General features: G+C 41.2%; 1 protein-coding gene across 1 annotated transcript; it reads left to right on the top strand.

Annotated features, from left to right (window-relative positions):
• The first annotated feature begins 1,622 nt into the window (after positions 1–1,622).
• On the top strand, positions 1,623–14,005 carry LOC135491216 (medium-chain acyl-CoA ligase ACSF2, mitochondrial-like). The gene is made up of 13 exons (XM_064776943.1): positions 1,623–1,943; positions 2,858–3,029; positions 4,018–4,146; positions 5,898–6,070; positions 6,449–6,496; positions 6,996–7,113; positions 8,292–8,387; positions 8,557–8,797; positions 9,488–9,564; positions 11,097–11,204; positions 11,907–12,055; positions 12,581–12,833; positions 13,339–14,005. Exons 1-13 carry the CDS (start codon positions 1,855–1,857, stop codon positions 13,489–13,491), a joined length of 1,806 nt encoding a protein of 601 aa, XP_064633013.1. The 5' UTR covers positions 1,623–1,854; the 3' UTR covers positions 13,492–14,005.
• Positions 14,006–21,503: the final 7,498 nt, after the last annotated feature.

Here is a 21,503-nt window from a genome sequence, read left to right as displayed (position 1 = left end):
TGACAATTTGACGAATCAAATGCCATCAACTTTGTTAACAAACCATGCCATGACCGTTTTGAAAGAGTCACCTTGAAAGCGGGGACAGTCCGGGACTTATTTGACCATAGGACCATAGGACCATACTGACACACAGTAAAAACTAATAGATTAAGTAGAGTAAAGCAGTCGTTTATTCTATGAAAACTGAATTCATGAGTTTTTGATAAAAATACATAATATTGTACATTCTCATAATTATTTGATCAAAATCAGCTGTAAAACCCATGTCATAATATACATGTAGGTACAGCACATATAAAGTCAAACAAGGTGGAAAATACATATCATGATATTATGTCAGACAAGGTAACTGATGGCATCAACGTAACTCATTATGTCCCTCTCTCCATTGACGTATTGTTTTTTGAGGCGTAACATGCGTTCGTCAATGCGTACATATGTGGCTCTCCTCGGGTTTGGTCGGTCAGTAAGGGGCGGTTCATATTCCTACGTCTGTGGGGAGGTTAGCAATACATTTGAATAGGCGAAACAGGAATAGGCTAAACAGGAATTAGGCGAAACAGGAATAGGCTAAACAGGAATTAGGCGAAACAGGAATAGGCGAAACAGGAATTAGGCGAAACAGGAATTAGGCGAAACATGAATAGGCGAAACAGGAATAGGCGGAACAGGAATAGGCGAAACAGGAATACACCAAAAAAAGACGTCTGCAAATCTCTTATCAGTAAAGATCGAGTTCAGATATGTAAGGTCGCATCATCAACCTCTCCGAAAGTTCGACTTCTTAGCCATTCTAAGCGGTCCGTCGCTCCGTTATTTCGATGATGCCCGTCGGGGCACCTGTGCCCCGTTGATGTCAGTGCATTGAACGATAATGTTGACCCCTGAAATCTACCTTCATTGAGGCAATAGACCACTAATGAATATTCATAGGTTGGAGGGTCGAGGCCTATCAATTAGACGAGTGCATGTTTTTAACTCTCGAGTACATATTTGGAGAGGTATCGAAAAAATATTTGTTGTGGCAAGTCTATAGATATAAAGAAATTATTTGATGAAAAAATTAATTTCGAATTTTGCTAATTTGGTAATAGGGGACGTGTTTTGAGATTTTTCTGCCAGTTGGCTGAAAAGAGTGGAAATATCAATGTCTGTCTGTCTAATTGGTCGGTTATCAAAAAATTTCCGTGGCCAACTACCAGTTTATTTTTCACCATTTACTTGCCTGACTATCCTGAATATCATAACTAAATTTCAGATTCACAACCCCACGCAGTGTTTGATGCGTCGCGGTCAAACATTGACAATTTAACTGCTAAAAGGCTTAAAAAATCAATTGTGGTCTTGTCTCGGAAGTTCGATAAGGGATGGTCGTCTCATGTTACAGTGCAAGTTATTGAAGTCAACGCCACTCTTTGTGAGTGGAAGTCTGGTCACGTGATGATTGAAAACTATTCATCTTGAACTGGACACGAGGTTCATGAAATCCAGGCAGTGCAATCCAATGATACAAAACTTAGCGTCCAGCGTCCAAATCTGCGTCCAGGTGTTACAACTACCGTGGTTGATGGTACATACTTTCGGACGAGTCCATTTATGTCATATGTTCGAAAAGTTAATATACATATTCGGTCGAGATATTCCCGGTCGAGTGGAATGGGAACACCCTAAGTAAAAAAATCAACTGGTTAGTCAATTGACTTTTCATTTCCTGTAATATAATACGTGCAAATTTGTTTGCAATGATCACCTTTTTGCCTGAATGTGAAGAATCGAGCGCCACTTCAAAGTGACAGGCCGGATAATCTACATGAAAAGACGAAGGAATAAATCTTCATTGATATCGAGACTATGGCCTGGAGAAATAACCTCAAGTGGTCGGTCAGGAAGACATGGCTTTATCCATCCAGAAATGTCGGTGTGCAAACATCCCCCTATCTGTGAGTAAATTTCTAAGTGGGCTTCAAGTTAATCTGCGGCACAAAAACCAAGGACCGCGGACTTGTTTTCAGTTTCAGTTTTCTTGGAATGGTGCTGCATGGTCATCGGTCACTCACTCGTCCTCCTTTGTGGCTGAGTTTCCAAGAAGTGCCACCAAACCACAGTCAGACTACTGTGCATGTTTCGTTGGTGATATTGCATCTTCCCGCGCCCTCGAAGCCTCACCTCGTAACGGAGACAGATGTAACGAACGTTTTTGGTTGTTAATTCCCCATCGCAACGTATACATGCTTCCCGAAATTGGTGGCTTGCATTGGAACTAACTTTTTCCCCCTTGTCCGTCATTAAAGGCATTCAAGTGTGTTGGTCAACCATGGCTATCTCCTTTTTCCCTCCACCATAAGGCCTAGTTTCCCCTTATGACATCACTATTTCGGACACTCGGCGCCCCATTTCTGGAAAGGTGTTTTGGGTTCACGTTGTCACTGTTCACGCTTCACTTGTCACAAGTTAACCATCCTGAGGAAATCCGGGGTTAATGTTCGCTTCTGCGGCCCAGCAGTTTGTGTACAGAGCCGGAGCTGGGAAGCGAAAGTTTACCCTGGATTTCCTCAGGATGCGAGTTAACCGACTTATAGGCTTGGAAGCACGACCTGATCGTGGAATGTGACATCTTGAATCTTATGCAGTCGGTCCGCTCTTTCAGTTGGAAGTGACTCGTTCGTTCATTATGTCATGCATGAATAGTGAACAGTGACACAGTAAACTCTAAATAATCGCGATGACCACCACAAACAAGTGATTTATGTCGCAGGTCGCAGCGATTTAAATCGTTTGTCGCATTAAATTGCCAATATTAATTTCCCATGAGTAAACTGTAGAACCGAAATTCGTTATTCTAATTTCTTTATAGAGTAAAAGATACGACCAAATTGAGCTACATACATGGTACTTCAGACAAGCCGTTACTGGGAATGACTATTGGTCAGTTACTGCAATCAAAAGCCAACCTTCACCCTGACAGAGAGGCGTTCGTGTTTCATAAAGCTGGCGTGAGATGGACGTATGGGCAGCTCAATCAGAAGGTCGGTGTACTCGCCAAAATATATGTAGATTCACCGCTGTAAGATCGGTTCTTGATATCCAATTCAATCAATCTATAGATACACATGCACAGTTCGCTGCCATCAAACATTCAATTTGGTTAGACAATGTGTCGGAGACGTCCTATCGTCATGACGTCATGTTCGAGCTTGGCCTTTATTTCGATTTCAGAGTAATCAGTTAACTTGTCTTAGATCGGTAAAACTAGAGTAACTACAGAAGTGTAATAAACTTATATCACAATTAAGAGAGAAGTATAGATGTCGATCATGAATGATACAATACTGTAAGTTATAACAAAGAACTTGGTATTGCTTTATAGAATGACTTTATGTGAACATGTCAAGAATGAAACCATGCAGACTGGGACCCGACGCGAGTACCTATTAGTTTGTGATGCGGGAGAGCATTTCCTTGCATTTTCTATTTAAATGTTCGTCTTGTTATATAAGTACAATCAAGTATGGATTGAAGAAGAATGTTTCACAAGCTATTGGTTAGATAGACTAGCACCTAGTTCTAATTTTGAATATAGGGGCTTTTTGTTATTAAATTAGCTCTAATTCATTAATTACTGTTGAAATTATTGGATTGCTGATGTCTGAATTATTTTATAACAACCCCGTACTAAATGTTCCCCGCAAACAAAATGTGTTATCCGGGCTGATTAAAAACCACAACTTTAAGAAAATAGAGAATATAAATTTGCAGTTTTGCCCTTTTACAAAAATCGAAGTAGCTCAGTTATTATAGCGAGTATGAAGATAAGGGAGGTATTATTTTGTACTGGTCTTGCCTTTAATTAGCAACCTTTGCAAATGGCTAGGGGATCAATTGCAATTGAGCATCATTTAAAAAACACATATTTATTGTGTTATTTTGAGTTGTTCATGCTTGGTACAATCAAGAATGAATAAATTTGATACAATGTATTTCAGTGTGTCCTGACCATTGCATTTACCTTTTCAGTGCGACGAGCTGGCGGCAGGATATCTGCGCCTCAACATCGGGAGGGGTGACCGAGTAGCTGTTCTGGCCCCAAACGTCCCGGAGTACATCTTATCCCAATATGCTTTGGCACGGATAGGGGCAGTCATGGTACAGTGCGATTTGGCATGCAATTAACAATTCGTGGTTTTGGGGTATATATTGATTGCTTTAATGGAATAAAACAACTGATCGGGATCTCTTATATAAAACAATCATCCTGGTATACCAGGGGTTTTCAATATACCCCGCCTCTGGATAATTTTATATACGACGTATAGGAGTAAAAAAAAGGTGTGATCTCAGGATGTCTCACAGTTGTTTTGGAAGAAGAGTCCGGTTTTGATGATAAAAACTACACGTTTGCAATTACTGGTGGGCCAGGAAAACAGAAATGCTGTTATACAGATAATGCCGTTCTCTAAAAAGGAAAGAGCGAAATTCACTCTTAAAGAGCTAATTTAGTGATCGCTCTTTCTCAAAGAGCAGAAAACATAGAAGAGAGAAATTTACGAACGTGTAAAATATTGTTTACAATCTGCTGTCATCATTTTCAGTGCGTTTATTAGTTTCAACACACCTGCAAGACTAGTGTTCTGAGTGAATCATTGCAATAATTTCATAATCAGGGGAAGATTATCTAATCCAAGTTTCGCTCTTCTCTTGTCTCAAAGAGCGATCAGTGAATTAGCTCTTTAAGAGCGATTCTCTCGATTCTATAGATATAGATATAGTGCAGGTATTATGCATAGGGATTTGCTGAAACTTAGTAGTTATAGTATTTGTTTTTCAGTCTACACAACGGCAATGCTGAAATTTATATTTAGAATTTTTGCATTTGGAAACTTTCAAATTCAATAGCAAATTTTAATAACGAACGGCATAGGCTTTTAATTTTCTTTTTCTTATAAACGACTGACTATAATGGCCACCTACATGTATTAGCCGAAGGGGTGGGCATCGCTATATCATGATTTAAGTCCTGGACCAGCAGATGCGGCTGAAATACCATTTTGTATACTAACAGTTGAATTATCATCACTATAGAATAACTCAGTAATGGTTCTCATCAATAGGTAACATCTGCAGAGCAATTATTGTACATACAATGAAGGTCATCACTTTATACGTAGTCGTTGATGTAATTTTCATAGGGGCACCAGTCTATAAACTTCAATAAATAATCATAAGTAATATAAATCGTTTCAGCATTTCTACATTATGCAATAAAACAGACATCAACATTTCAGAGCAATGAGTTTTTGCTATTATACTGTGTGTGTGCGTGCGTGTGTATTTGGGAGGGGGAGGGGGGGGGGGGCAGTATACTTTTTCCGTCCGGAAGGCCCAAATCCGCTTAAGGAACGTGTCTGCGGGGACCTCCTCCCCCCCCCCCCCCCCGCTTAATACGGCCCAGTATTCTGCCTTTAACGAGGTCGGGGAGATGTCTTTGCACTTTTCCTCGAATAAGGACGGGTTATGCTAGTTTTTCTAAAACATTGAAGGATATTTTCTGTTGTTGCCTGTGGATAGGCAAAGTAATTGATTGGCTGAACGTCTCACGTATAATGTGAAGCGGTTTGCCTCTTTGCTCATGTATAAAAAAAAATAAAGTATCCAAAATGTAGCTACATGTAACGTGCAATAAGGCTTCTGATAAGGTGATTTCATCCGGAAAAGAAATAGTTCTGGCTCTCGCACGAGTTGACATATTGACGTTTGAAGAAAAACTAAAGGGAGATTTTGCCACTGAATCGTAACCGAGCAATAGGCAGAGTTATTTAAACATCTACTCCCAAAAGTTCTTCTCAAGATGGAATATGAATTAGGCATCGATAATTCTTGATTGGTATCATTTCCAGGTCTGCATCAATCCAGGGTATAAAGAGTGCGAACTTGCATACGCCCTGAACAAGGTCGGTTGTAAGGCAATTGTGGCTGCAGAGAGTTTCAAAGCGCATGATTACCATGGGACTCTATCCGCCATTAACCCAGAGATGGAACGCTGCGTACCCGGCGAATTAGACAGCAAAAGGTAAATCAGTCTAGTGATGGTAGATTCTGGGGACGGGGGGGGGGGGGAAATCTGATGACAGCAAATATAGAGGGGATATAAAAAAAACTGTCAGTGCCACGTTAAAAAGGGTTCAATAACAATTGTTGAAATAGATTTGATATGAAATTTATAACTGACTGAGGTTAAATAAAATGATTATTTTTGATAATTTGTTTTAAAAGGTTTCGAGGACTATACATAATCACCACATTCATGATACGACTTCAAACTTCATGAAAAATGTATACAAGTACATAAAAATGAATAAATGAGAGAGAAAAGACCGTACTGGTATGGGCATGGAATTTAACTTTGGACTGTGCTGTAACTTTCATTTTTGTTTTTTTCTTCTTATAGATGTCCTAATTTAAAAACAGTCATAATTATTAGTGAAAAATCACACCCGTAAGTATACGATGGTGAATAGTAACAGACGGCCGTCTGTGGAGTCGTCTGTCAGCCGGGAGATTGGTTTGACAGCAAGGCTGTATTCGACTCCCTCTTTTCGAAAAAAGACCTATGTTCTTCAACGAGTCGAACTCCCGCGAACTGTTCTTGCTCTCACATCTCACACTGTCTCGGCGTGCGGTGTGGAGAGCATATTATACAAACGCGGCGGACAAGCTTCAGAGTACGTGTATATAGTGCCGGACACTTTATCCAGAGGGACATTTTCACATGCTACACTGGTTTGTAATAACTGTTAAAAGAGATATCAACATGTAGATGTTAGTATTTTTCGCACGTGGACGTGACGCGGGGGCGTAAAGGAAAGTCTTGCGTTTGGGAGTGCATAGTTTGCAACATTGAAAGCAACTGCCTCTATATTTTCAAAATGGTGCAAATTTCGAGAGATCTGCTTGTGAAAAGAGTTTGAAGGTGATTTGGTGCTATACTCTTTCAGTGGAACGTATCGGTTCCAAGACGTCCTGGGTACGGGGCACGGGAGTCATATAAACGACGTCCACAACCTGCAGTCCAAACTGAATGTGGATGATGGAATAAATATCCAGTATACTTCGGTAAGTTTAAAATCGACGAATTAACGAAAAGGTATACATGACTGTGTGCATCTTGGAAAATAGATATGTTCAGATTTTAATTCGAGAACGAATGACAGAAAGCGAGGTGATTTTTTTTCTCTGGTTGACCTTTAAGTCGTTGTATTGTATTTATCGCACACCAGACATTTTAAGATACATGTGCACTGCATTCCTGACAACAACCAACGAGATATTCGTCGTAGAATACCATCCTGAGATTCAGGTTTGTTTGAAATATTGAGAGGCGGAGTATTGTTGAAAACCACTGGTGCCAGGATGTCAGAATACCAACTCGTTCTCGTTCTCGGATCAAAATCTGCACCACTCTAATAATGAAACCACGTTCGAAATGTATGGCCTAGGGTGGGTAACCGGAAAAACGCCGACCGACCGACCGACCGACCGACCTACTCGCCGACTCTGACAACCTCACTTACGGCATCCCATTCGCGCCTCATAGCCCGGTAACCGGAAAAACGCCGACCGACCGACCGACTGACCTGCCAACCTACCGTCATAGTGCAGTATCCCTTTCGCTTCTCTATAGCACATGGATCTGTGTAGTGCCCAGCGCAATGGACGTGATGGAGTCCGACGTGTCTGACAGCAGCATCTCCAGTCAATTATACCGGGAAAACGAGTTCACGCAGTAAGGAACTGATAACGATACTCTAAAGATATGCTTTGTCTACATGGTCGGTGGATATAAAAACATGATTTGGGCCTAATCTATGCACTGTAGTTTTTCTACTCGAGTGTCTCGACCGATGCAATGCATGAACTGCAACGCGCAACATGCATTTGTTGTCATTTGACCAGCGCACGTGCGCTTGTTTACAATTTCATTTCACGCGACCTGCTATCGTGGATTGGATATATCACATTGACTTATGAGACCTGTGACTCAACTACGAAACTCCTTGGGTTGGTAGGTCGGAAGGTCGGTCGGTCAGTCGGTTGGTCGGTCGGTCGGCGTTTTTCCGGTTACCCCTAGGGTGGGCATAAAAATTAATTTCCATACTTAAAATAGGTAATTCCCAGCCCTCGGGAGGTGTATATTGTAATTTTGCACGAGTTTAGTTATTGATATATCAAGGGTGCATCTCTTTTACTTCTTTGTTCTGGTCTTGTGGTAATTCCTTATGATTTTTTTCCAGGGCACAACTGGCCATCCGAAAGGTGTTGTCCTAACCCACCACAATGTCGTGAACAACGCCTACTTCAGTGGAAAGCGCATGGGCCACCATGAAAAGGTAGGTACAAATGTATGCGCTCTCTTCAGTGGGATTTGAACCAAAGCTGCTTTCACACTGATACGTCAATGAAAAAGTATATTATTGTATATCGCTGATGATAATGCCGGTATTTCTAATGATATATTGCTAATAATATGAACGCGTCATGTTTTGTTCTTTACTCCAGCCCTCACGTCACTGCTCCCCATATCCTCTCTTCCACTGCTCTGGCTTGACGTTTGGGAGCCTTCTTGCCGTGGCCAATGGGGGCACGTTGGTCCTTCCAGCGCCCAGCTTCGACCCCGTAGCCACATTGGAAGCGGCCGAGAAAGAGCGCTGCGACGCCCTCTCGGCTGTTCCGACCATGTACATAGATATGCTGAAGCAGGCGAAGAAAAAAGAATATGACTTATCAAGGCTGCAAACGGGTATTGTACTGAGTCAATTCCTTGGGTGTCTTAACACGTTTATGTCATCGTGTATAGGGCATTATAATATCCTTATACCAACTCCCAACTAAAGCTTCAAGCGCAAGTTTTCCCCAACGTCCGCGAGAGTACTCACTCAGTAAGAGCAACATATAGACATCTATTTTAAGAGTGTCAATACACGTCGCATTTATCGCGTCTCCTGTGTGGCCATTCGTGTACACGCGATCGTTTTTTCGAATGTCTTTCGGGTAAGTCATTACGTGTACGCTAACGCATAAGAATCTGAACCCCTCCGTTAAGTTTCGCGAGTCAACTGTTTCTGTTCTTTCTGTATCGTGACGTAATAAATAATGTACAGTTTCAGTAATCCCGGTGGAAAAAGTGTTTGGTCAAATCGTATTCCGACGGATTTTATGATATATGGTTCATGGTCCTGAGGCCATTACAGTCAATACCTTAGAGGTTAAAGGCGCATAATACAGGGTGGCCGAGAATTATTTTCCTTTGGACAATAGAATTCTACTATCATTTGTTCTCCGGATTATTAAATCAAACTTCTACACCGGTCCTGTCTACCACTAGGGGTATTAAGAGTTAGCCTAACCAATGCTCTTGCTACTATAGAAAATTTTATGCTCCCTCTCTGAGCGAAACCGTATATAAGTGTGAGGTTTTTTTTGTTTTTAGGGATCATAGGAGGTGCACCCGTCCCTGAAGAACTTTCAATACGAATTCGAGAAAGGCTCAATCTGACTGATCTCACAGTGAGTGAAAATCACATTAGCCTTATACCATAGGTCCCACTGGTGGCGCTGATTGGCCACTGTCGATACAAATTGGTTCTCTCCGCCACCGCATACCCGGGAGCAAGTTGGGTGCCAATTTGACTGCCGGTAATGCAGTGTATCACGAGTCCACACGTGTATGGCAAGCCAGAGTGGACACAATTCGTATTTTATATCCTTATATATTGTTATTTTATGTGGATATATATTCATATTTTATGTCCATATATATTCCGACCAATCAGAATGAATTTCTTTATATGCACAATAATTCATTTTATATACACATAAAATCCGATTTTATGTCCATATAAATTAGATTATATCTGCACATAAATTAGACCGGACGAATTTATCACCACATAAATTCCCATTTTATATGGACATAAAATCAGCCAATCAGAATGCCGCTTTATATGTGCTTATATATTCCACTTCCGTATTGAAAACTTCTACTTCCGTATTAGAATCGGTCACTTCCGTATTAAAATACTTTTGGCCAATGGGAACCATCGTTTCAGTTGCGCGCGCCAATGAAACGATGGTTCCCATTGGCCAAAAGTATTTTAATACGGAAGTGACCGATTCTAATACGGAAGTAGACGTTTTCAATACGGAAGTGGAATATATAAGCACATATAAAGCGGCATTCTGATTGGCTGATTTTATGTCCATATAAAATGGGAGTTTATGTGGTGATAAATTCGTCCGGTCTAATTTATGTGTAGATATAATCTAATTTATATGGACATAAAATACCAATATATCTCCACTTAAAATAATTTATACGGACATAAAATCGGATTTTATGTGGACATAAAATTGAATTTATGTGGACATAAAATGGAATTTATGTGTATATAAAATGAATTATTGTGCATATAAAGAAATTCATTCTGATTGGTCGGAATACATATGGACATAAAATATGAATATATATCCACATAAAATAACAATATATAAGGATATAAAATACGAATTGTGTCCACTCTGGCTTGTCATAAACGGCGCGGTCATCGTGCTGGTCTGAAAAGGCGGCACTGCTCAGGTTGTGTCCGTAGGGTACGTCACACTAGCTTTCGACGTTGAGACGAGATTTCGTCTTGAAGCGAATGACTCCTCCGTACATTTTTACAACCGAATTCCTCTCAAGGTGGATTTTTTCTGGGGTCATAGGCATGAAAGTGTCACAGATTGATAAATGACACATAAACTTTTTTATTGGCGAAAAAAATTACTTTGTCTTCATATATTAGTGGTATTTCAAGCTTTTTAGTTCCCTGGTAACGTACCTTCAGACGGAAAACAACACCGAGGTATGTGACGTAGCCGACCGTCACCACCTGGGCACTACCGATCATTCTCAGCTGCGTTATCGGCGTATTGATTCGAGACCGTACAAAGAAGGTTTTCGCCGCATGACTCTTAAGATTTTTAGCCAGCATTGCTTCATCATGACCATCATCACCTCGTGCAACGCAAACATTAATTCCCAACGCTTCTTTCTCCAGCTTACCTATGGCTTAACTGAATGCAGCCCAGCCATCTTTCAGTGCCCCATCGATTGTCCAGTTGAACTAAAACATAGAAGTGTCGGCATGCCCGGGGATCATGTGGAGGTAAAGTTGTGTAACACCTCCCACCCCACCGTCCCCCATCCCAAATAACACCATCTACAGAACACTAGAATTTCTTGCTTTTTAGAATTCTCAGCTCTGTCAGTCATGTTACAGTACGCAATTAGCGGACAACACTGTATAACATTCAATCAGATTCAGAATCAGTCCTTAGTATGTCCGGCTTTAAATGGGTCCGACAATATTGTGAGGGATAAAGGTGTAGAGACCGATGACCTTCAATAGAGTTTAAATAATTAAGATAAAATACTTTGTACAGAATCAGCCTCAATATTGCAAGGGAATTAGAGCGTTTACGTTTTTTTGGCCCGTCATTTCCTTTGAGAGAGTGTTTCTTGAGAATTGAAGTACAGACAGATTGGGACAAAAAAATCTCCCGCCTTTCGTAAGTGAAAATCTGAATATATGCATTGAGACTAAAACAGCGAGGGAGACTAGTCTCTGGCCTGATAAGCCGTTCGCGGCTCGGGTAATAGCCCACCACACTTTTTAAAGTCAACATAAAAACCAACATTGCCCAAACGGCGAAGGGTTTTGGCCAATGTTTTACACTTTTTTAAGAAAGAGTGCAAATTACATACGGATTAGCAATCAATAGCGACACCTTTATGTTGATTCCTTTATGATTGTATTTCTAACTGGAACATCCCCCCTTCCTAAATTCTTATTTCTTACGCTCTTTAGGTGAAAATAAGGAATGAAAGAGGTGACACGGTGCCGCTAGGAGAGGTTGGCGAGATATGCGTCAGGGGTTACAACGTCATGAAAGAATATTGGGGTGATCCTCAGAAAACCAGGGAGGCGAAAGACGAGGATGGATGGTTTTCCACCGGGTGTGTACCCTCTTACTGTCAAACTGAATACCTCGCTGATCATCACTGCGTTAGCTGCATATTCTGATTTGTCAGCGGTTGGCCCACTGAAATAGGCTCCGATCTGCTGTGTACTAGAGGGGAATGGGAGGGATCTATGGTATGCGGGTCTCTCTACCAAGGAGCAACGCCGATAGAACCGCATAGTTTGTCTATATAGTGTCGTTCGGGCAGCTGAGCAACAAGTCCCAATTTTCGAGTTCCCATTCTCTATCATCATTTTTCTTATTCCATCTTCAAAGCTGGTTTGTTTGATACTCCGACTTGAATGCAGTCTATTTCGTCAGTCTGATCGTGTACCTTCCCGGGCGACAGGACGAGGCCACTGCGTCTGGAGTGTAGATAGTTTTGGATTCCGAGTACATTTATATAGTATATAGTCCAAAATAATGATCTAGGCCAACCTCATATCATATTAGATCAGCTCTTCATGGACGGTAGAGACTGGGCCGGACATTCAGTAGGCTATCCCCTCTCTCCTTGCAGGGATCTAGGAAAGCTTGATGAAAATGGTTACGGCTACGTAATGGGGCGTATAAAAGATATGGTGATCAGGGGAGGGGAGAACATCTACACGGCAGAAATAGAGCAGTTCTTCCACACCCATCATAAAGTTGATGACGTCCACGTGGTTGGTGTCCCTGATGAACGTCTGGGCGAGGAACTTTGCGCGTTTGTGCGACTGCACAAGGATACGACGGCAACTGAGGATGAGATGAGGCACTTCGGTCGAAGTCGGGTAAGACCTGGTGACCCAGGAGAGTTTTTTCCACTCAACTTTTTCTTAGACCCCTTGGGCATCCAGCGAAGGAGATAAAAATGAAGTAAGGCGCCGTCGCAAGCCGAACAAACCTGGCAAATTGATCGCTTGTGAATAGATCACATTTCGATTGAAAGGGCAATTTTTGTTGCCAAGCATGCCCATCCTCCTGATAAAATTGCTTGCAACATACAAGTTGTCGTAGCAGCAGCCGAATTGTATTGTTTGTTTACGTGGTCGTTCTCCGGTCGTACCTAGTTTCGCTGATTCTTCCGTCCTGCGACCAGCGAGATAGTGAGTGACAATCTTTTCTTGCCGTCGCTTGCCGCTTGCCCCTTTCTCCACATCTAACGAAGATAGCAATTGAAATAAATATCCCAGCGTGACGGCCAAAATGGCGCAAGTTTGGTCACCGACAGTCGGCGATCCGCAGTCCGAAGAATACAGTCAATTACATTTCACCTGCTAACAATTTCCTTTTCAGATTGCTCATTTCAAGGTTCCGAAATACATGTTCTTCACCAAAGAATTCCCAATGACTGCCAGCAATAAAGTACAGAAGTTCAGATTGCAGGAAATTGCAATTCGTCTGTTGGAAGAAAATGACATTGGCAGAGAACGCACCTCAGGTGTCTGAAATGATGCTCCCCTGGCAAGATGTCTGACATTATGCCCTCGACGATTATGCCTTTCAGAACTCTTTCGTTGCCGCGATTGGAGCGAACAGATGTGTACATATATCTAGTCGGCCTCTCGTGATGATTTCAACGCTTTGAAAACAGAAAGGAACTCCAATCATTTATCTTGATATTGCAAAACCTCACTAAAAACAAGCACCATCGTGCCCAAAAGAGAGCGGAGCTATATGTCATAATTTTGAGGGGAAAGATGGCATTCCAACGAGGGCGGCTGGTAACAAAATGGACATTGCTGTAAATGATTTTGCTTGTTCCCTTGTTACGGGTCTGCTACGGGTTTGCTCAAGACTACCGAGTTCTTACGGGTCTCCCCCGCAGGAAGTCACCTTTGTTTCTATGCAGGATCCAGAGACCTTCTTTCTTCATTTACATGTAAGCTTACCTTTAGGGTTTTGTTTATTTATATCTTAAAAGGCATTGTGTATGAAGTTGGCGAAAATAAAGATAGTATTGTGCATGCCTGTGATGTAGAAAATGCTGTATATTGTCTTCACTGGTTTTTGGACGATGTTAACATACATGTAGGCAAATATAAGAAACGGTTCTCCAAAGAACCTCTATAAGACAATGTCTCTCTTGGAATATGCTGCTGAATGATATCATCACTGCTCTGTATAGTCAAGACCTCTCTTGAAAGCAATATCCCTCTTGGATTATGCTGCTGAATGATATCATCACTGCTCTGTATAGTCAAGACCTCTCTTGGAAGCAATATCCCTCTTGGATTATGCTGCTGAATGATATCATCACTGCTCTGTATAGTCAAGACCTCTCTTGGAAGCAATATCCCTCTTGGATTATGCAGCTGAATGATATCATCCCTAATCTGTATAGTCAAGACCTCTCTTGAAAGCAATATCCCTCTTGGATTATGCTGCTGAATGATATCATCACTGATCTGTATAGTCAAGACCTCTCTTGAAAGCAATATCCCTCTTGGATTATGCTGCTGAATGATATCATCACTGATCTGTATAGTCAAGACCTCTCTTGAAAGCAATATCCCTCTTGGATTATGCTGCTGAATGATATCATCACTGCTCTGTATAGTCAAGACCTCTCTTGGAAGCAATATCCCTCTTGGATTATGCTGCTGAATGATATCATCACTGATCTGTATAGTCAAGACCTCTTTTGAAAGCAATATCCCTCTTGGATTATGCTGCTGAATGATATCATCACTGATTTGTATAGTCAAGACCTCTCTTGAAAGCAATATCCCTCTTGGATTATGCTGCTGAATGATATCATCACTGGTCTGTATAGTCAAGACCTCTCTTGAAAGCAATATCCCTCTTGGATTATGCTGCTGAATGATATCATCACTGCTCTGTATAGTCAAGACCTCTCTTAAAAGCACCACCCCTCTTGGAATATGCTGCTGAATGATATCATCACTGCTTTGTATAGTCAAGACCTCTCTTGAAGGCAATATCCCTCTTGGAACATGCTGCTGAATGATATCATCACTGATCTGTATAGTCAAGACCTCTCTTGAAAGCAATATCCCTCTTGGATTACGCTGCTGAACGATATCATCACTGATCTGTATAGTCAAGACCTCTCTTGAAAGCAATATCCCTCTTGGATTATGCTGCTGAATGATGTCATCACTGATCTGTATAGTCAAGACCTCTCTTGAAAGCAATATCCCTCTTGGAATATGCTGCTGAATGATATCATCACTGCTCTGTATAGTCAAGACCTCTCTTGGAAGCAATATCCCTCTTGGAATATGCTGCTGAATGATATCATCACTGCTCTGTATAGTCAAGACCTCTCTTGAAAGCAATATCCCTCTTGGATTACGCTGCTGAACGATATCATCACTGATCTGTATAGTCAAGACCTCTCTTGAAAGCAATATCCCTCTTGGAATATGCTGCTGAATGATATCATCACTGCTCTGTATAGTCAAGACCTCTCTTGGAAGCAATATCCCTCTTGGAATATGCTGCTGAATGATAACATCACTGCTCTGTATAGTCAAGACCTCTCTTAAAAGCACCACCCCTCTTGGAACATGCTGCTGAATGATATCATCACTGCTTTGTATAGTCAAGACCTCTCTTGAAGGCAATACCCCTCTTGGATTATGCTGCTGAATGATATCATCACTGCTTTGTATAGTCAAGACCTCTCTTGAAAGCAATACCCCTCTTTGGAATATGATGCAGAGAACGACATCATGACCATTCTTTTCATGAAGGTCACATCCTTCTTGGAATAAGCTGCTGAATGATCTCATCACGCATAATCCCTCTTGGAATAATATGACGGATTTTATCATTTAAACCATTGAACACGACTTCTTTTGAAAGCAACATCCCTTTTGAAATATGATGCAAAGAACTATATAATTACTGCTCGTTGTAGTCTACTCGAGGCCTACAACGTTCAAGGAGTACGATGTAGAGCTTGAGACCATCAGGCTAACCGCTCTTAATAGCCATGACCTCTGTTGAACGCAACATCATGGAGAATGATGCAGATAATAAAACCATTATGTTTACTGCTCTTAATTGTCAAGACCTCCATTGAAGGTAACATCATGGACAGTGATGCAGAGCTTGCGACCATTAGGCTTACTGCTCTTTTAGTAGAGAGCCCTCTTGAAGGTAGCATCATGGAAAATGATACAGTGCTTGAGACCATTAGGCTTACTGCTCTTAATAGTAGAGAGCTCTCTTGAGCACCATCATGGAGAATGATGCAGAGCTCGAGACCATTAGGCTTACTGCTCTTAATAGCCATGACCTCTGTTAAAGGCAACATCATGGAAAATGATGCAGAGAATAAAACCATTATGTTTACTGCTCTTAAAGGCCATATATCAAGGTTTGAAAACATGCTTGATACTCATGAAATATGTTGAGGGTTAAAAAAACAAGATCCCAGACATTAAAACAATTCTAATAATAAAGTCATTATTTAGTTATTTCAATTTTCAATTTTAAACTATTTGAATTTCCCACCACACACAACTTTAGATTAGTTCCACATGTGGCCGCTAGGGATTTTTTGATGACGTAGATCAGGTCAGTCAGAACAAAGCAAGATGGCTTCCGCATACAGTTCAGAGAGTGAGAGCAGTGAATTTGAGGATGTTTTGGTCGATACAGAAGGATATTTAAACGTTGAGCCGTACATGTTCGAGCCATTAATATCACTAGATCATAATGAGAGTGATCATTCGGACGAAAGTGATTAGAATTTGTGGTTAATCAATTTGCATGGCAGACCTGCCGATATAGCAAAGAAGACATTGATAGACGGTTGCAGATGCATAACATGTATGATTTTTGAACAGACTAATGTTGCACAGTATTGTTTCGCCTCGTCAGTGTTGTATCGCCAGTTATGTCATGACGCTGAACTACTATTGAAAAGTGACGGTATTATGCACAATCATCTTGACGTGACGATATAATGCCGTGCAACGTTAGATAGGCCTAGATGTCAGATGACAATTATCTGTCATTGACAGTGGCTGTCACTGACACTGACCTGTGTCGCTGTCACCTTGCTATGGCTGGAACACAAGAAGACACTATGCGGTATCACAGGCCCCAATAGGGCCTACACGTTATGTATAACAACCGACCTCAGCAGCCTCGGGCATTAAATGCAATTGACATGGTTGGAACAGCTGTTTTTAACAAGTGGCATTTAATATTCAGTTGGATGCAGATATCCGGCTTCATGTGATAATCCGTATCGATAAAGTGATCACTGCAAAGTTTGGCCGAAGGCCCAGGCTTCCAACACTCCAAACGTTTGCACTTCCGAATCCACAGCTTCCTCCTCTCTCGTTCAACTGGCTTTGGAAATTCATGAAAATGGGTCCCATCCGTCATTCGATTGTTCTTTGTGCTATCCTTGACACAATTCAGAGCCACACAATACACCATAGTGAATGAAACACATTACTTCCAGGTGTGCATAATTAATTAAGGCCCTCCTGCTTTTATGATTGCATGACATGTACAGATAACCTGATCTACATCACAACTTTTGCTGAACCCGCCGCCTGGCTCTAACAAGCCAGTTGCTAGCCTGATTAGGTAATCAAGTTGTCAAACACATAATTGGCTATATCTTCAAAATGGATGGAGCTAATTGCATTTGGTTTTCTGTATTGTATAAAGTGTTAGGTACACTTTTGAAATCGTCTTACAGCAGAAAATGGCAAAAAACCTTGATATATGACCTTTAACTGTCAAGATCTCCCTTCAAGGCAACATATGGACAGTGATGCTGCGCTTAAGACCACTAAGCTCACTGCTCTGAATACAAGAGACCTCTCTTGAAGGCAACATCATGGAGAATGATGCAGAGAATAAAACCATTATGTTTACTGCTCTTAATTGTCAAGACCTCCCTTGAAGGCATCATCATGGATAATGATGCAGCGCTTGATACCATTAAGCTCACTGCTCCTAATAGTGAGACCTCTCTTGAAGGCAACATCATGGAGAATGATTCAGAGAATGAAACCATTATGTTTACTGCTCTTAATTGTAAAGACCTCCCTTGAAGGCAAGATCACGGACAGTAATGCAGCGCTTGAGACCATTAAGCTCACTGCTCCAAATAGTCGAGACCTCTCTTGAAGGCAACATCATGGAGAATGATGCAGAGAATAAAACCATTATGTTCACTGCTTTTAATTGTCAAGACCTCCCTTGAAGGCAACATATGGACAGCGATGCAGCGCTTTAGACCATTCAGCTCACTGCTCTTAATAGTCGAGACCTCTCTTGAAGGCAACACCATGGTGAATGAAGCATAGAATAAAACCGTTATGTTTACTGCTTTTAATCGTCAAGACCTCCCTTGAAGGCAACATCATGGACAGTGATGCAGCGCTTAAGACCATTAAGCTCACTGCTCTTAATAGTCGAGAGCTATCTTGAAGGCAACATCATGGAGAATGATTCAGAGAATGTAACCAATAGGCTTACTGCTCTTAACAGTCAAAATCTCTCTTGAATGCAACATCATGGACACTGATGCAGAGAATGAGACCGTTAGGCTTACTGCTCTTCATAGTCGAGAGCTCTCTTGAAGGCAACATCATGGAGAATGATTCAGAGAATGTAAACATTAGACTTACTGCTCTTAAGAGTCAAGATTTCCCTTGGGGGCAACATCATGGAGAATAATGCAGAGAATGTAACCATTAGCCTTACTGCTCTTAACAGTCAACATCCCTCTTGAAGGCAACATCATGGAGAATGATTCAGAGAATGTAACCATGAGGCTTACTGCTCTTAAGAGTCAAGATCTCCCTTGGGGGCAACATCATGGAGAATGATGCAGAGAATGTAACCATTAGCCTTACTGCTCTTAACAGTCAACATCCCTCTTGAAGGCAACATCATGGAGAATGATTCAGAGAATGTAACCATTAGGCTTACTGCTCTTAAGAGTCAAGATCTCCCTTGGGGGCAACATCATGGAGAATGATGCAGAGAATGTAACCATTCGCCTTACTGCTCTTAACAGTCAACATCCCTCTTGAAAGCAACATCATGGAGAATGATTCAGAGAATGTAACCATTAGGCTTACTGCTCTTAACAGTCAAAATCTCTCGTGAAGGCAATATCATGGACACTGATGCAGAGAATGAGACCATTATGCTCACTGCTCTTAATAGTAGAGACCACTCTTGAAGGCCACATAATGTAGAATGATTCAGAGAATGTAACCATTAGGGTTACTGCTCTTAACAGTCAAGATCTATCTTGAAGGCAACATCATGGAGAATGATTCAGAGAATGCAACCATTAGGCGTACTGCTCTTAACAGTCAAAATCTCTCGTGAAGGCAATATCATGGACACTGATGCAGAGAATGAGACCATTATGCTCACTGCTCTTAATAGTAGAGACCACTCTTGAAGGCAACATAATGTAGAATGATTCAGAGAATGTAACCATTAGGGTTACTGCTCTTAACAGTCAAGATCTATCTTGAAGGCAACATCATGGAGAATGATTCAGAGAATGCAACCATTAGGCGTACTGCTCTTAACAGTCAAAATATCTCGTTAAGGCAACATCATGGAGAATGATGCAGAGAATAAAACCGTTATGTTAACTGCTTATAATCATCAAGACCTCCCTTGAAAGCAACATCATGGACAGTGATGCAGCACTTGAGACCATTAAGCTCACTGCTCTTAATAGTCGAGACCTCTCTTGAAGGCAACACACTGGAGAATGATTCAGAAAATGTTACCAATAGGCTTACTGCTCTTAACAGTCAAAATCTCTCTTATATGCGACATCATGGACACTGATGCAGAGAATGAGACCGTTAGGCTTACTGCTCTTCATAGTCGAGAGCTCTCTTGAAGGCAACATCATGGAGAATGATTCAGAGAATGTAACCATTAGGGTTACTGATCTTAACAGTCAAGATCTATCTTGAAGGCAACATCATGGAGAATGATTCAGAGAATGTAACCATTAGGCTTACTGCTCTTAACAGTCAAAATCTCTCGTAAAGGCAACATCATGGAGAATGATGCAGAGAATAAAACGATTATGTTTACTGCTCTTAATTGTCAAGACCTCCCTTGAAGGCAACATCATGGACAGTGATGCAGCGCTTGAGACCATTAAGCTCACTGCTCTTAATAGTCGAGAGCTCACTTGAAGGCAACATCAAGGCGAATGATTCGGAGAATATAACCATTAGGCTTACAGTAATTAACAGTCAAAATCTTTCTTGAAGGCAACATCATGGAGAATGATTCAGAGAATGTAATCATTAGGCTTACTCCTCTTAACAGTCAAGATCTCCCTTGGGGGCAACATCATGGAGAATGATGCAGAGAATGTAACCATTAGGCTTACTGCTCTTATTAGTATAGACCACTCTTAAAAGCAACATCATGGAGAATGATTCAGAGCTTGAGACCATTAGGCATACTGCTCTTAACAGTCAAAATCTCTCGTGAAGGCAACATCATGGACACTGATGCAGAGAATGAGACCATTAAGCTCACTGCTCTTAATAGTCGAGAGCTCTTTTGAAGGCAACATCATGGAGAATGATTCAGATAATGTAACCATTAGGTTTACTGCTCTTAACAGTCAAGATCTGTCTTGAAGGCAACATCATGGAGAATGATTCAGAGAATGTAACCATTAGGGTTACTGCTCTTAACAGTCATGATCTCTCTTGAAGGCAACATCATGGAGAATGATTCAGATAATGTAACCATTAGGTTTACTGCTCTTAACAGTCAAGATCTATCTTGAAGGCAACATCATGGAGAATGATTCAGATAATGTAACCATTAGGTTTACTGCTCTTAACAGTCAAAATCTGTCTTGAAGGCAACATCATGGAGAATGATTCAGAGAATGTAACCATTAGGGTTACTGCTCTTAACAGTCATGATCTCTCTTGAAGGCAACATCATGGAGAATGATTCAGATAATGTAACCATTAGGTTTACTGCTCTTAACAGTCAAGATCTGTCTTGAAGGCAACATCATGGAGAATGATTCAGAGAATGTAACCATTAGGGTTACTGCTCTTAACAGTCATGATCTCTCTTGAAGGCAACATCATGGACACTGATGCAGAGAATGAGACCGTTAGGCTTACTGCTCTTCATAGTCGAGAGCTATCTTGAAGGCAACATCATGGATAATGATTCAGAGAATGTTACCATTAGGGTTACTGCTCTTAACAGTCAAAATATCTCTTTAAGGCAACATCGTTGACAGTGATGCAGAGAATGAGACCATGCATTATGCTCACTGCTCTTAACAGTAGAGACCACTCTTTAAGGCAACATCATGGAAAATGATGCATAGAATACAACCGTTAAGCTCACTGCTCTTAATCGTTGAGACCTCTCTTGAAGGAAACATTATGGAGAATGATGCATAGAAAAAAGCCGTTATGTTTACTGCCCTTAATTGTCATGAC

This window comes from Lineus longissimus, chromosome 7, assembly GCF_910592395.1.
Source record: "Lineus longissimus chromosome 7, tnLinLong1.2, whole genome shotgun sequence".
NCBI classification, from domain to species: Eukaryota; Metazoa; Nemertea; class Pilidiophora; order Heteronemertea; family Lineidae; genus Lineus; species Lineus longissimus.
The sequence above is the reverse complement of the archived record's forward strand: the minus strand, read 5'-3'. Positions and strand labels throughout refer to the sequence as shown.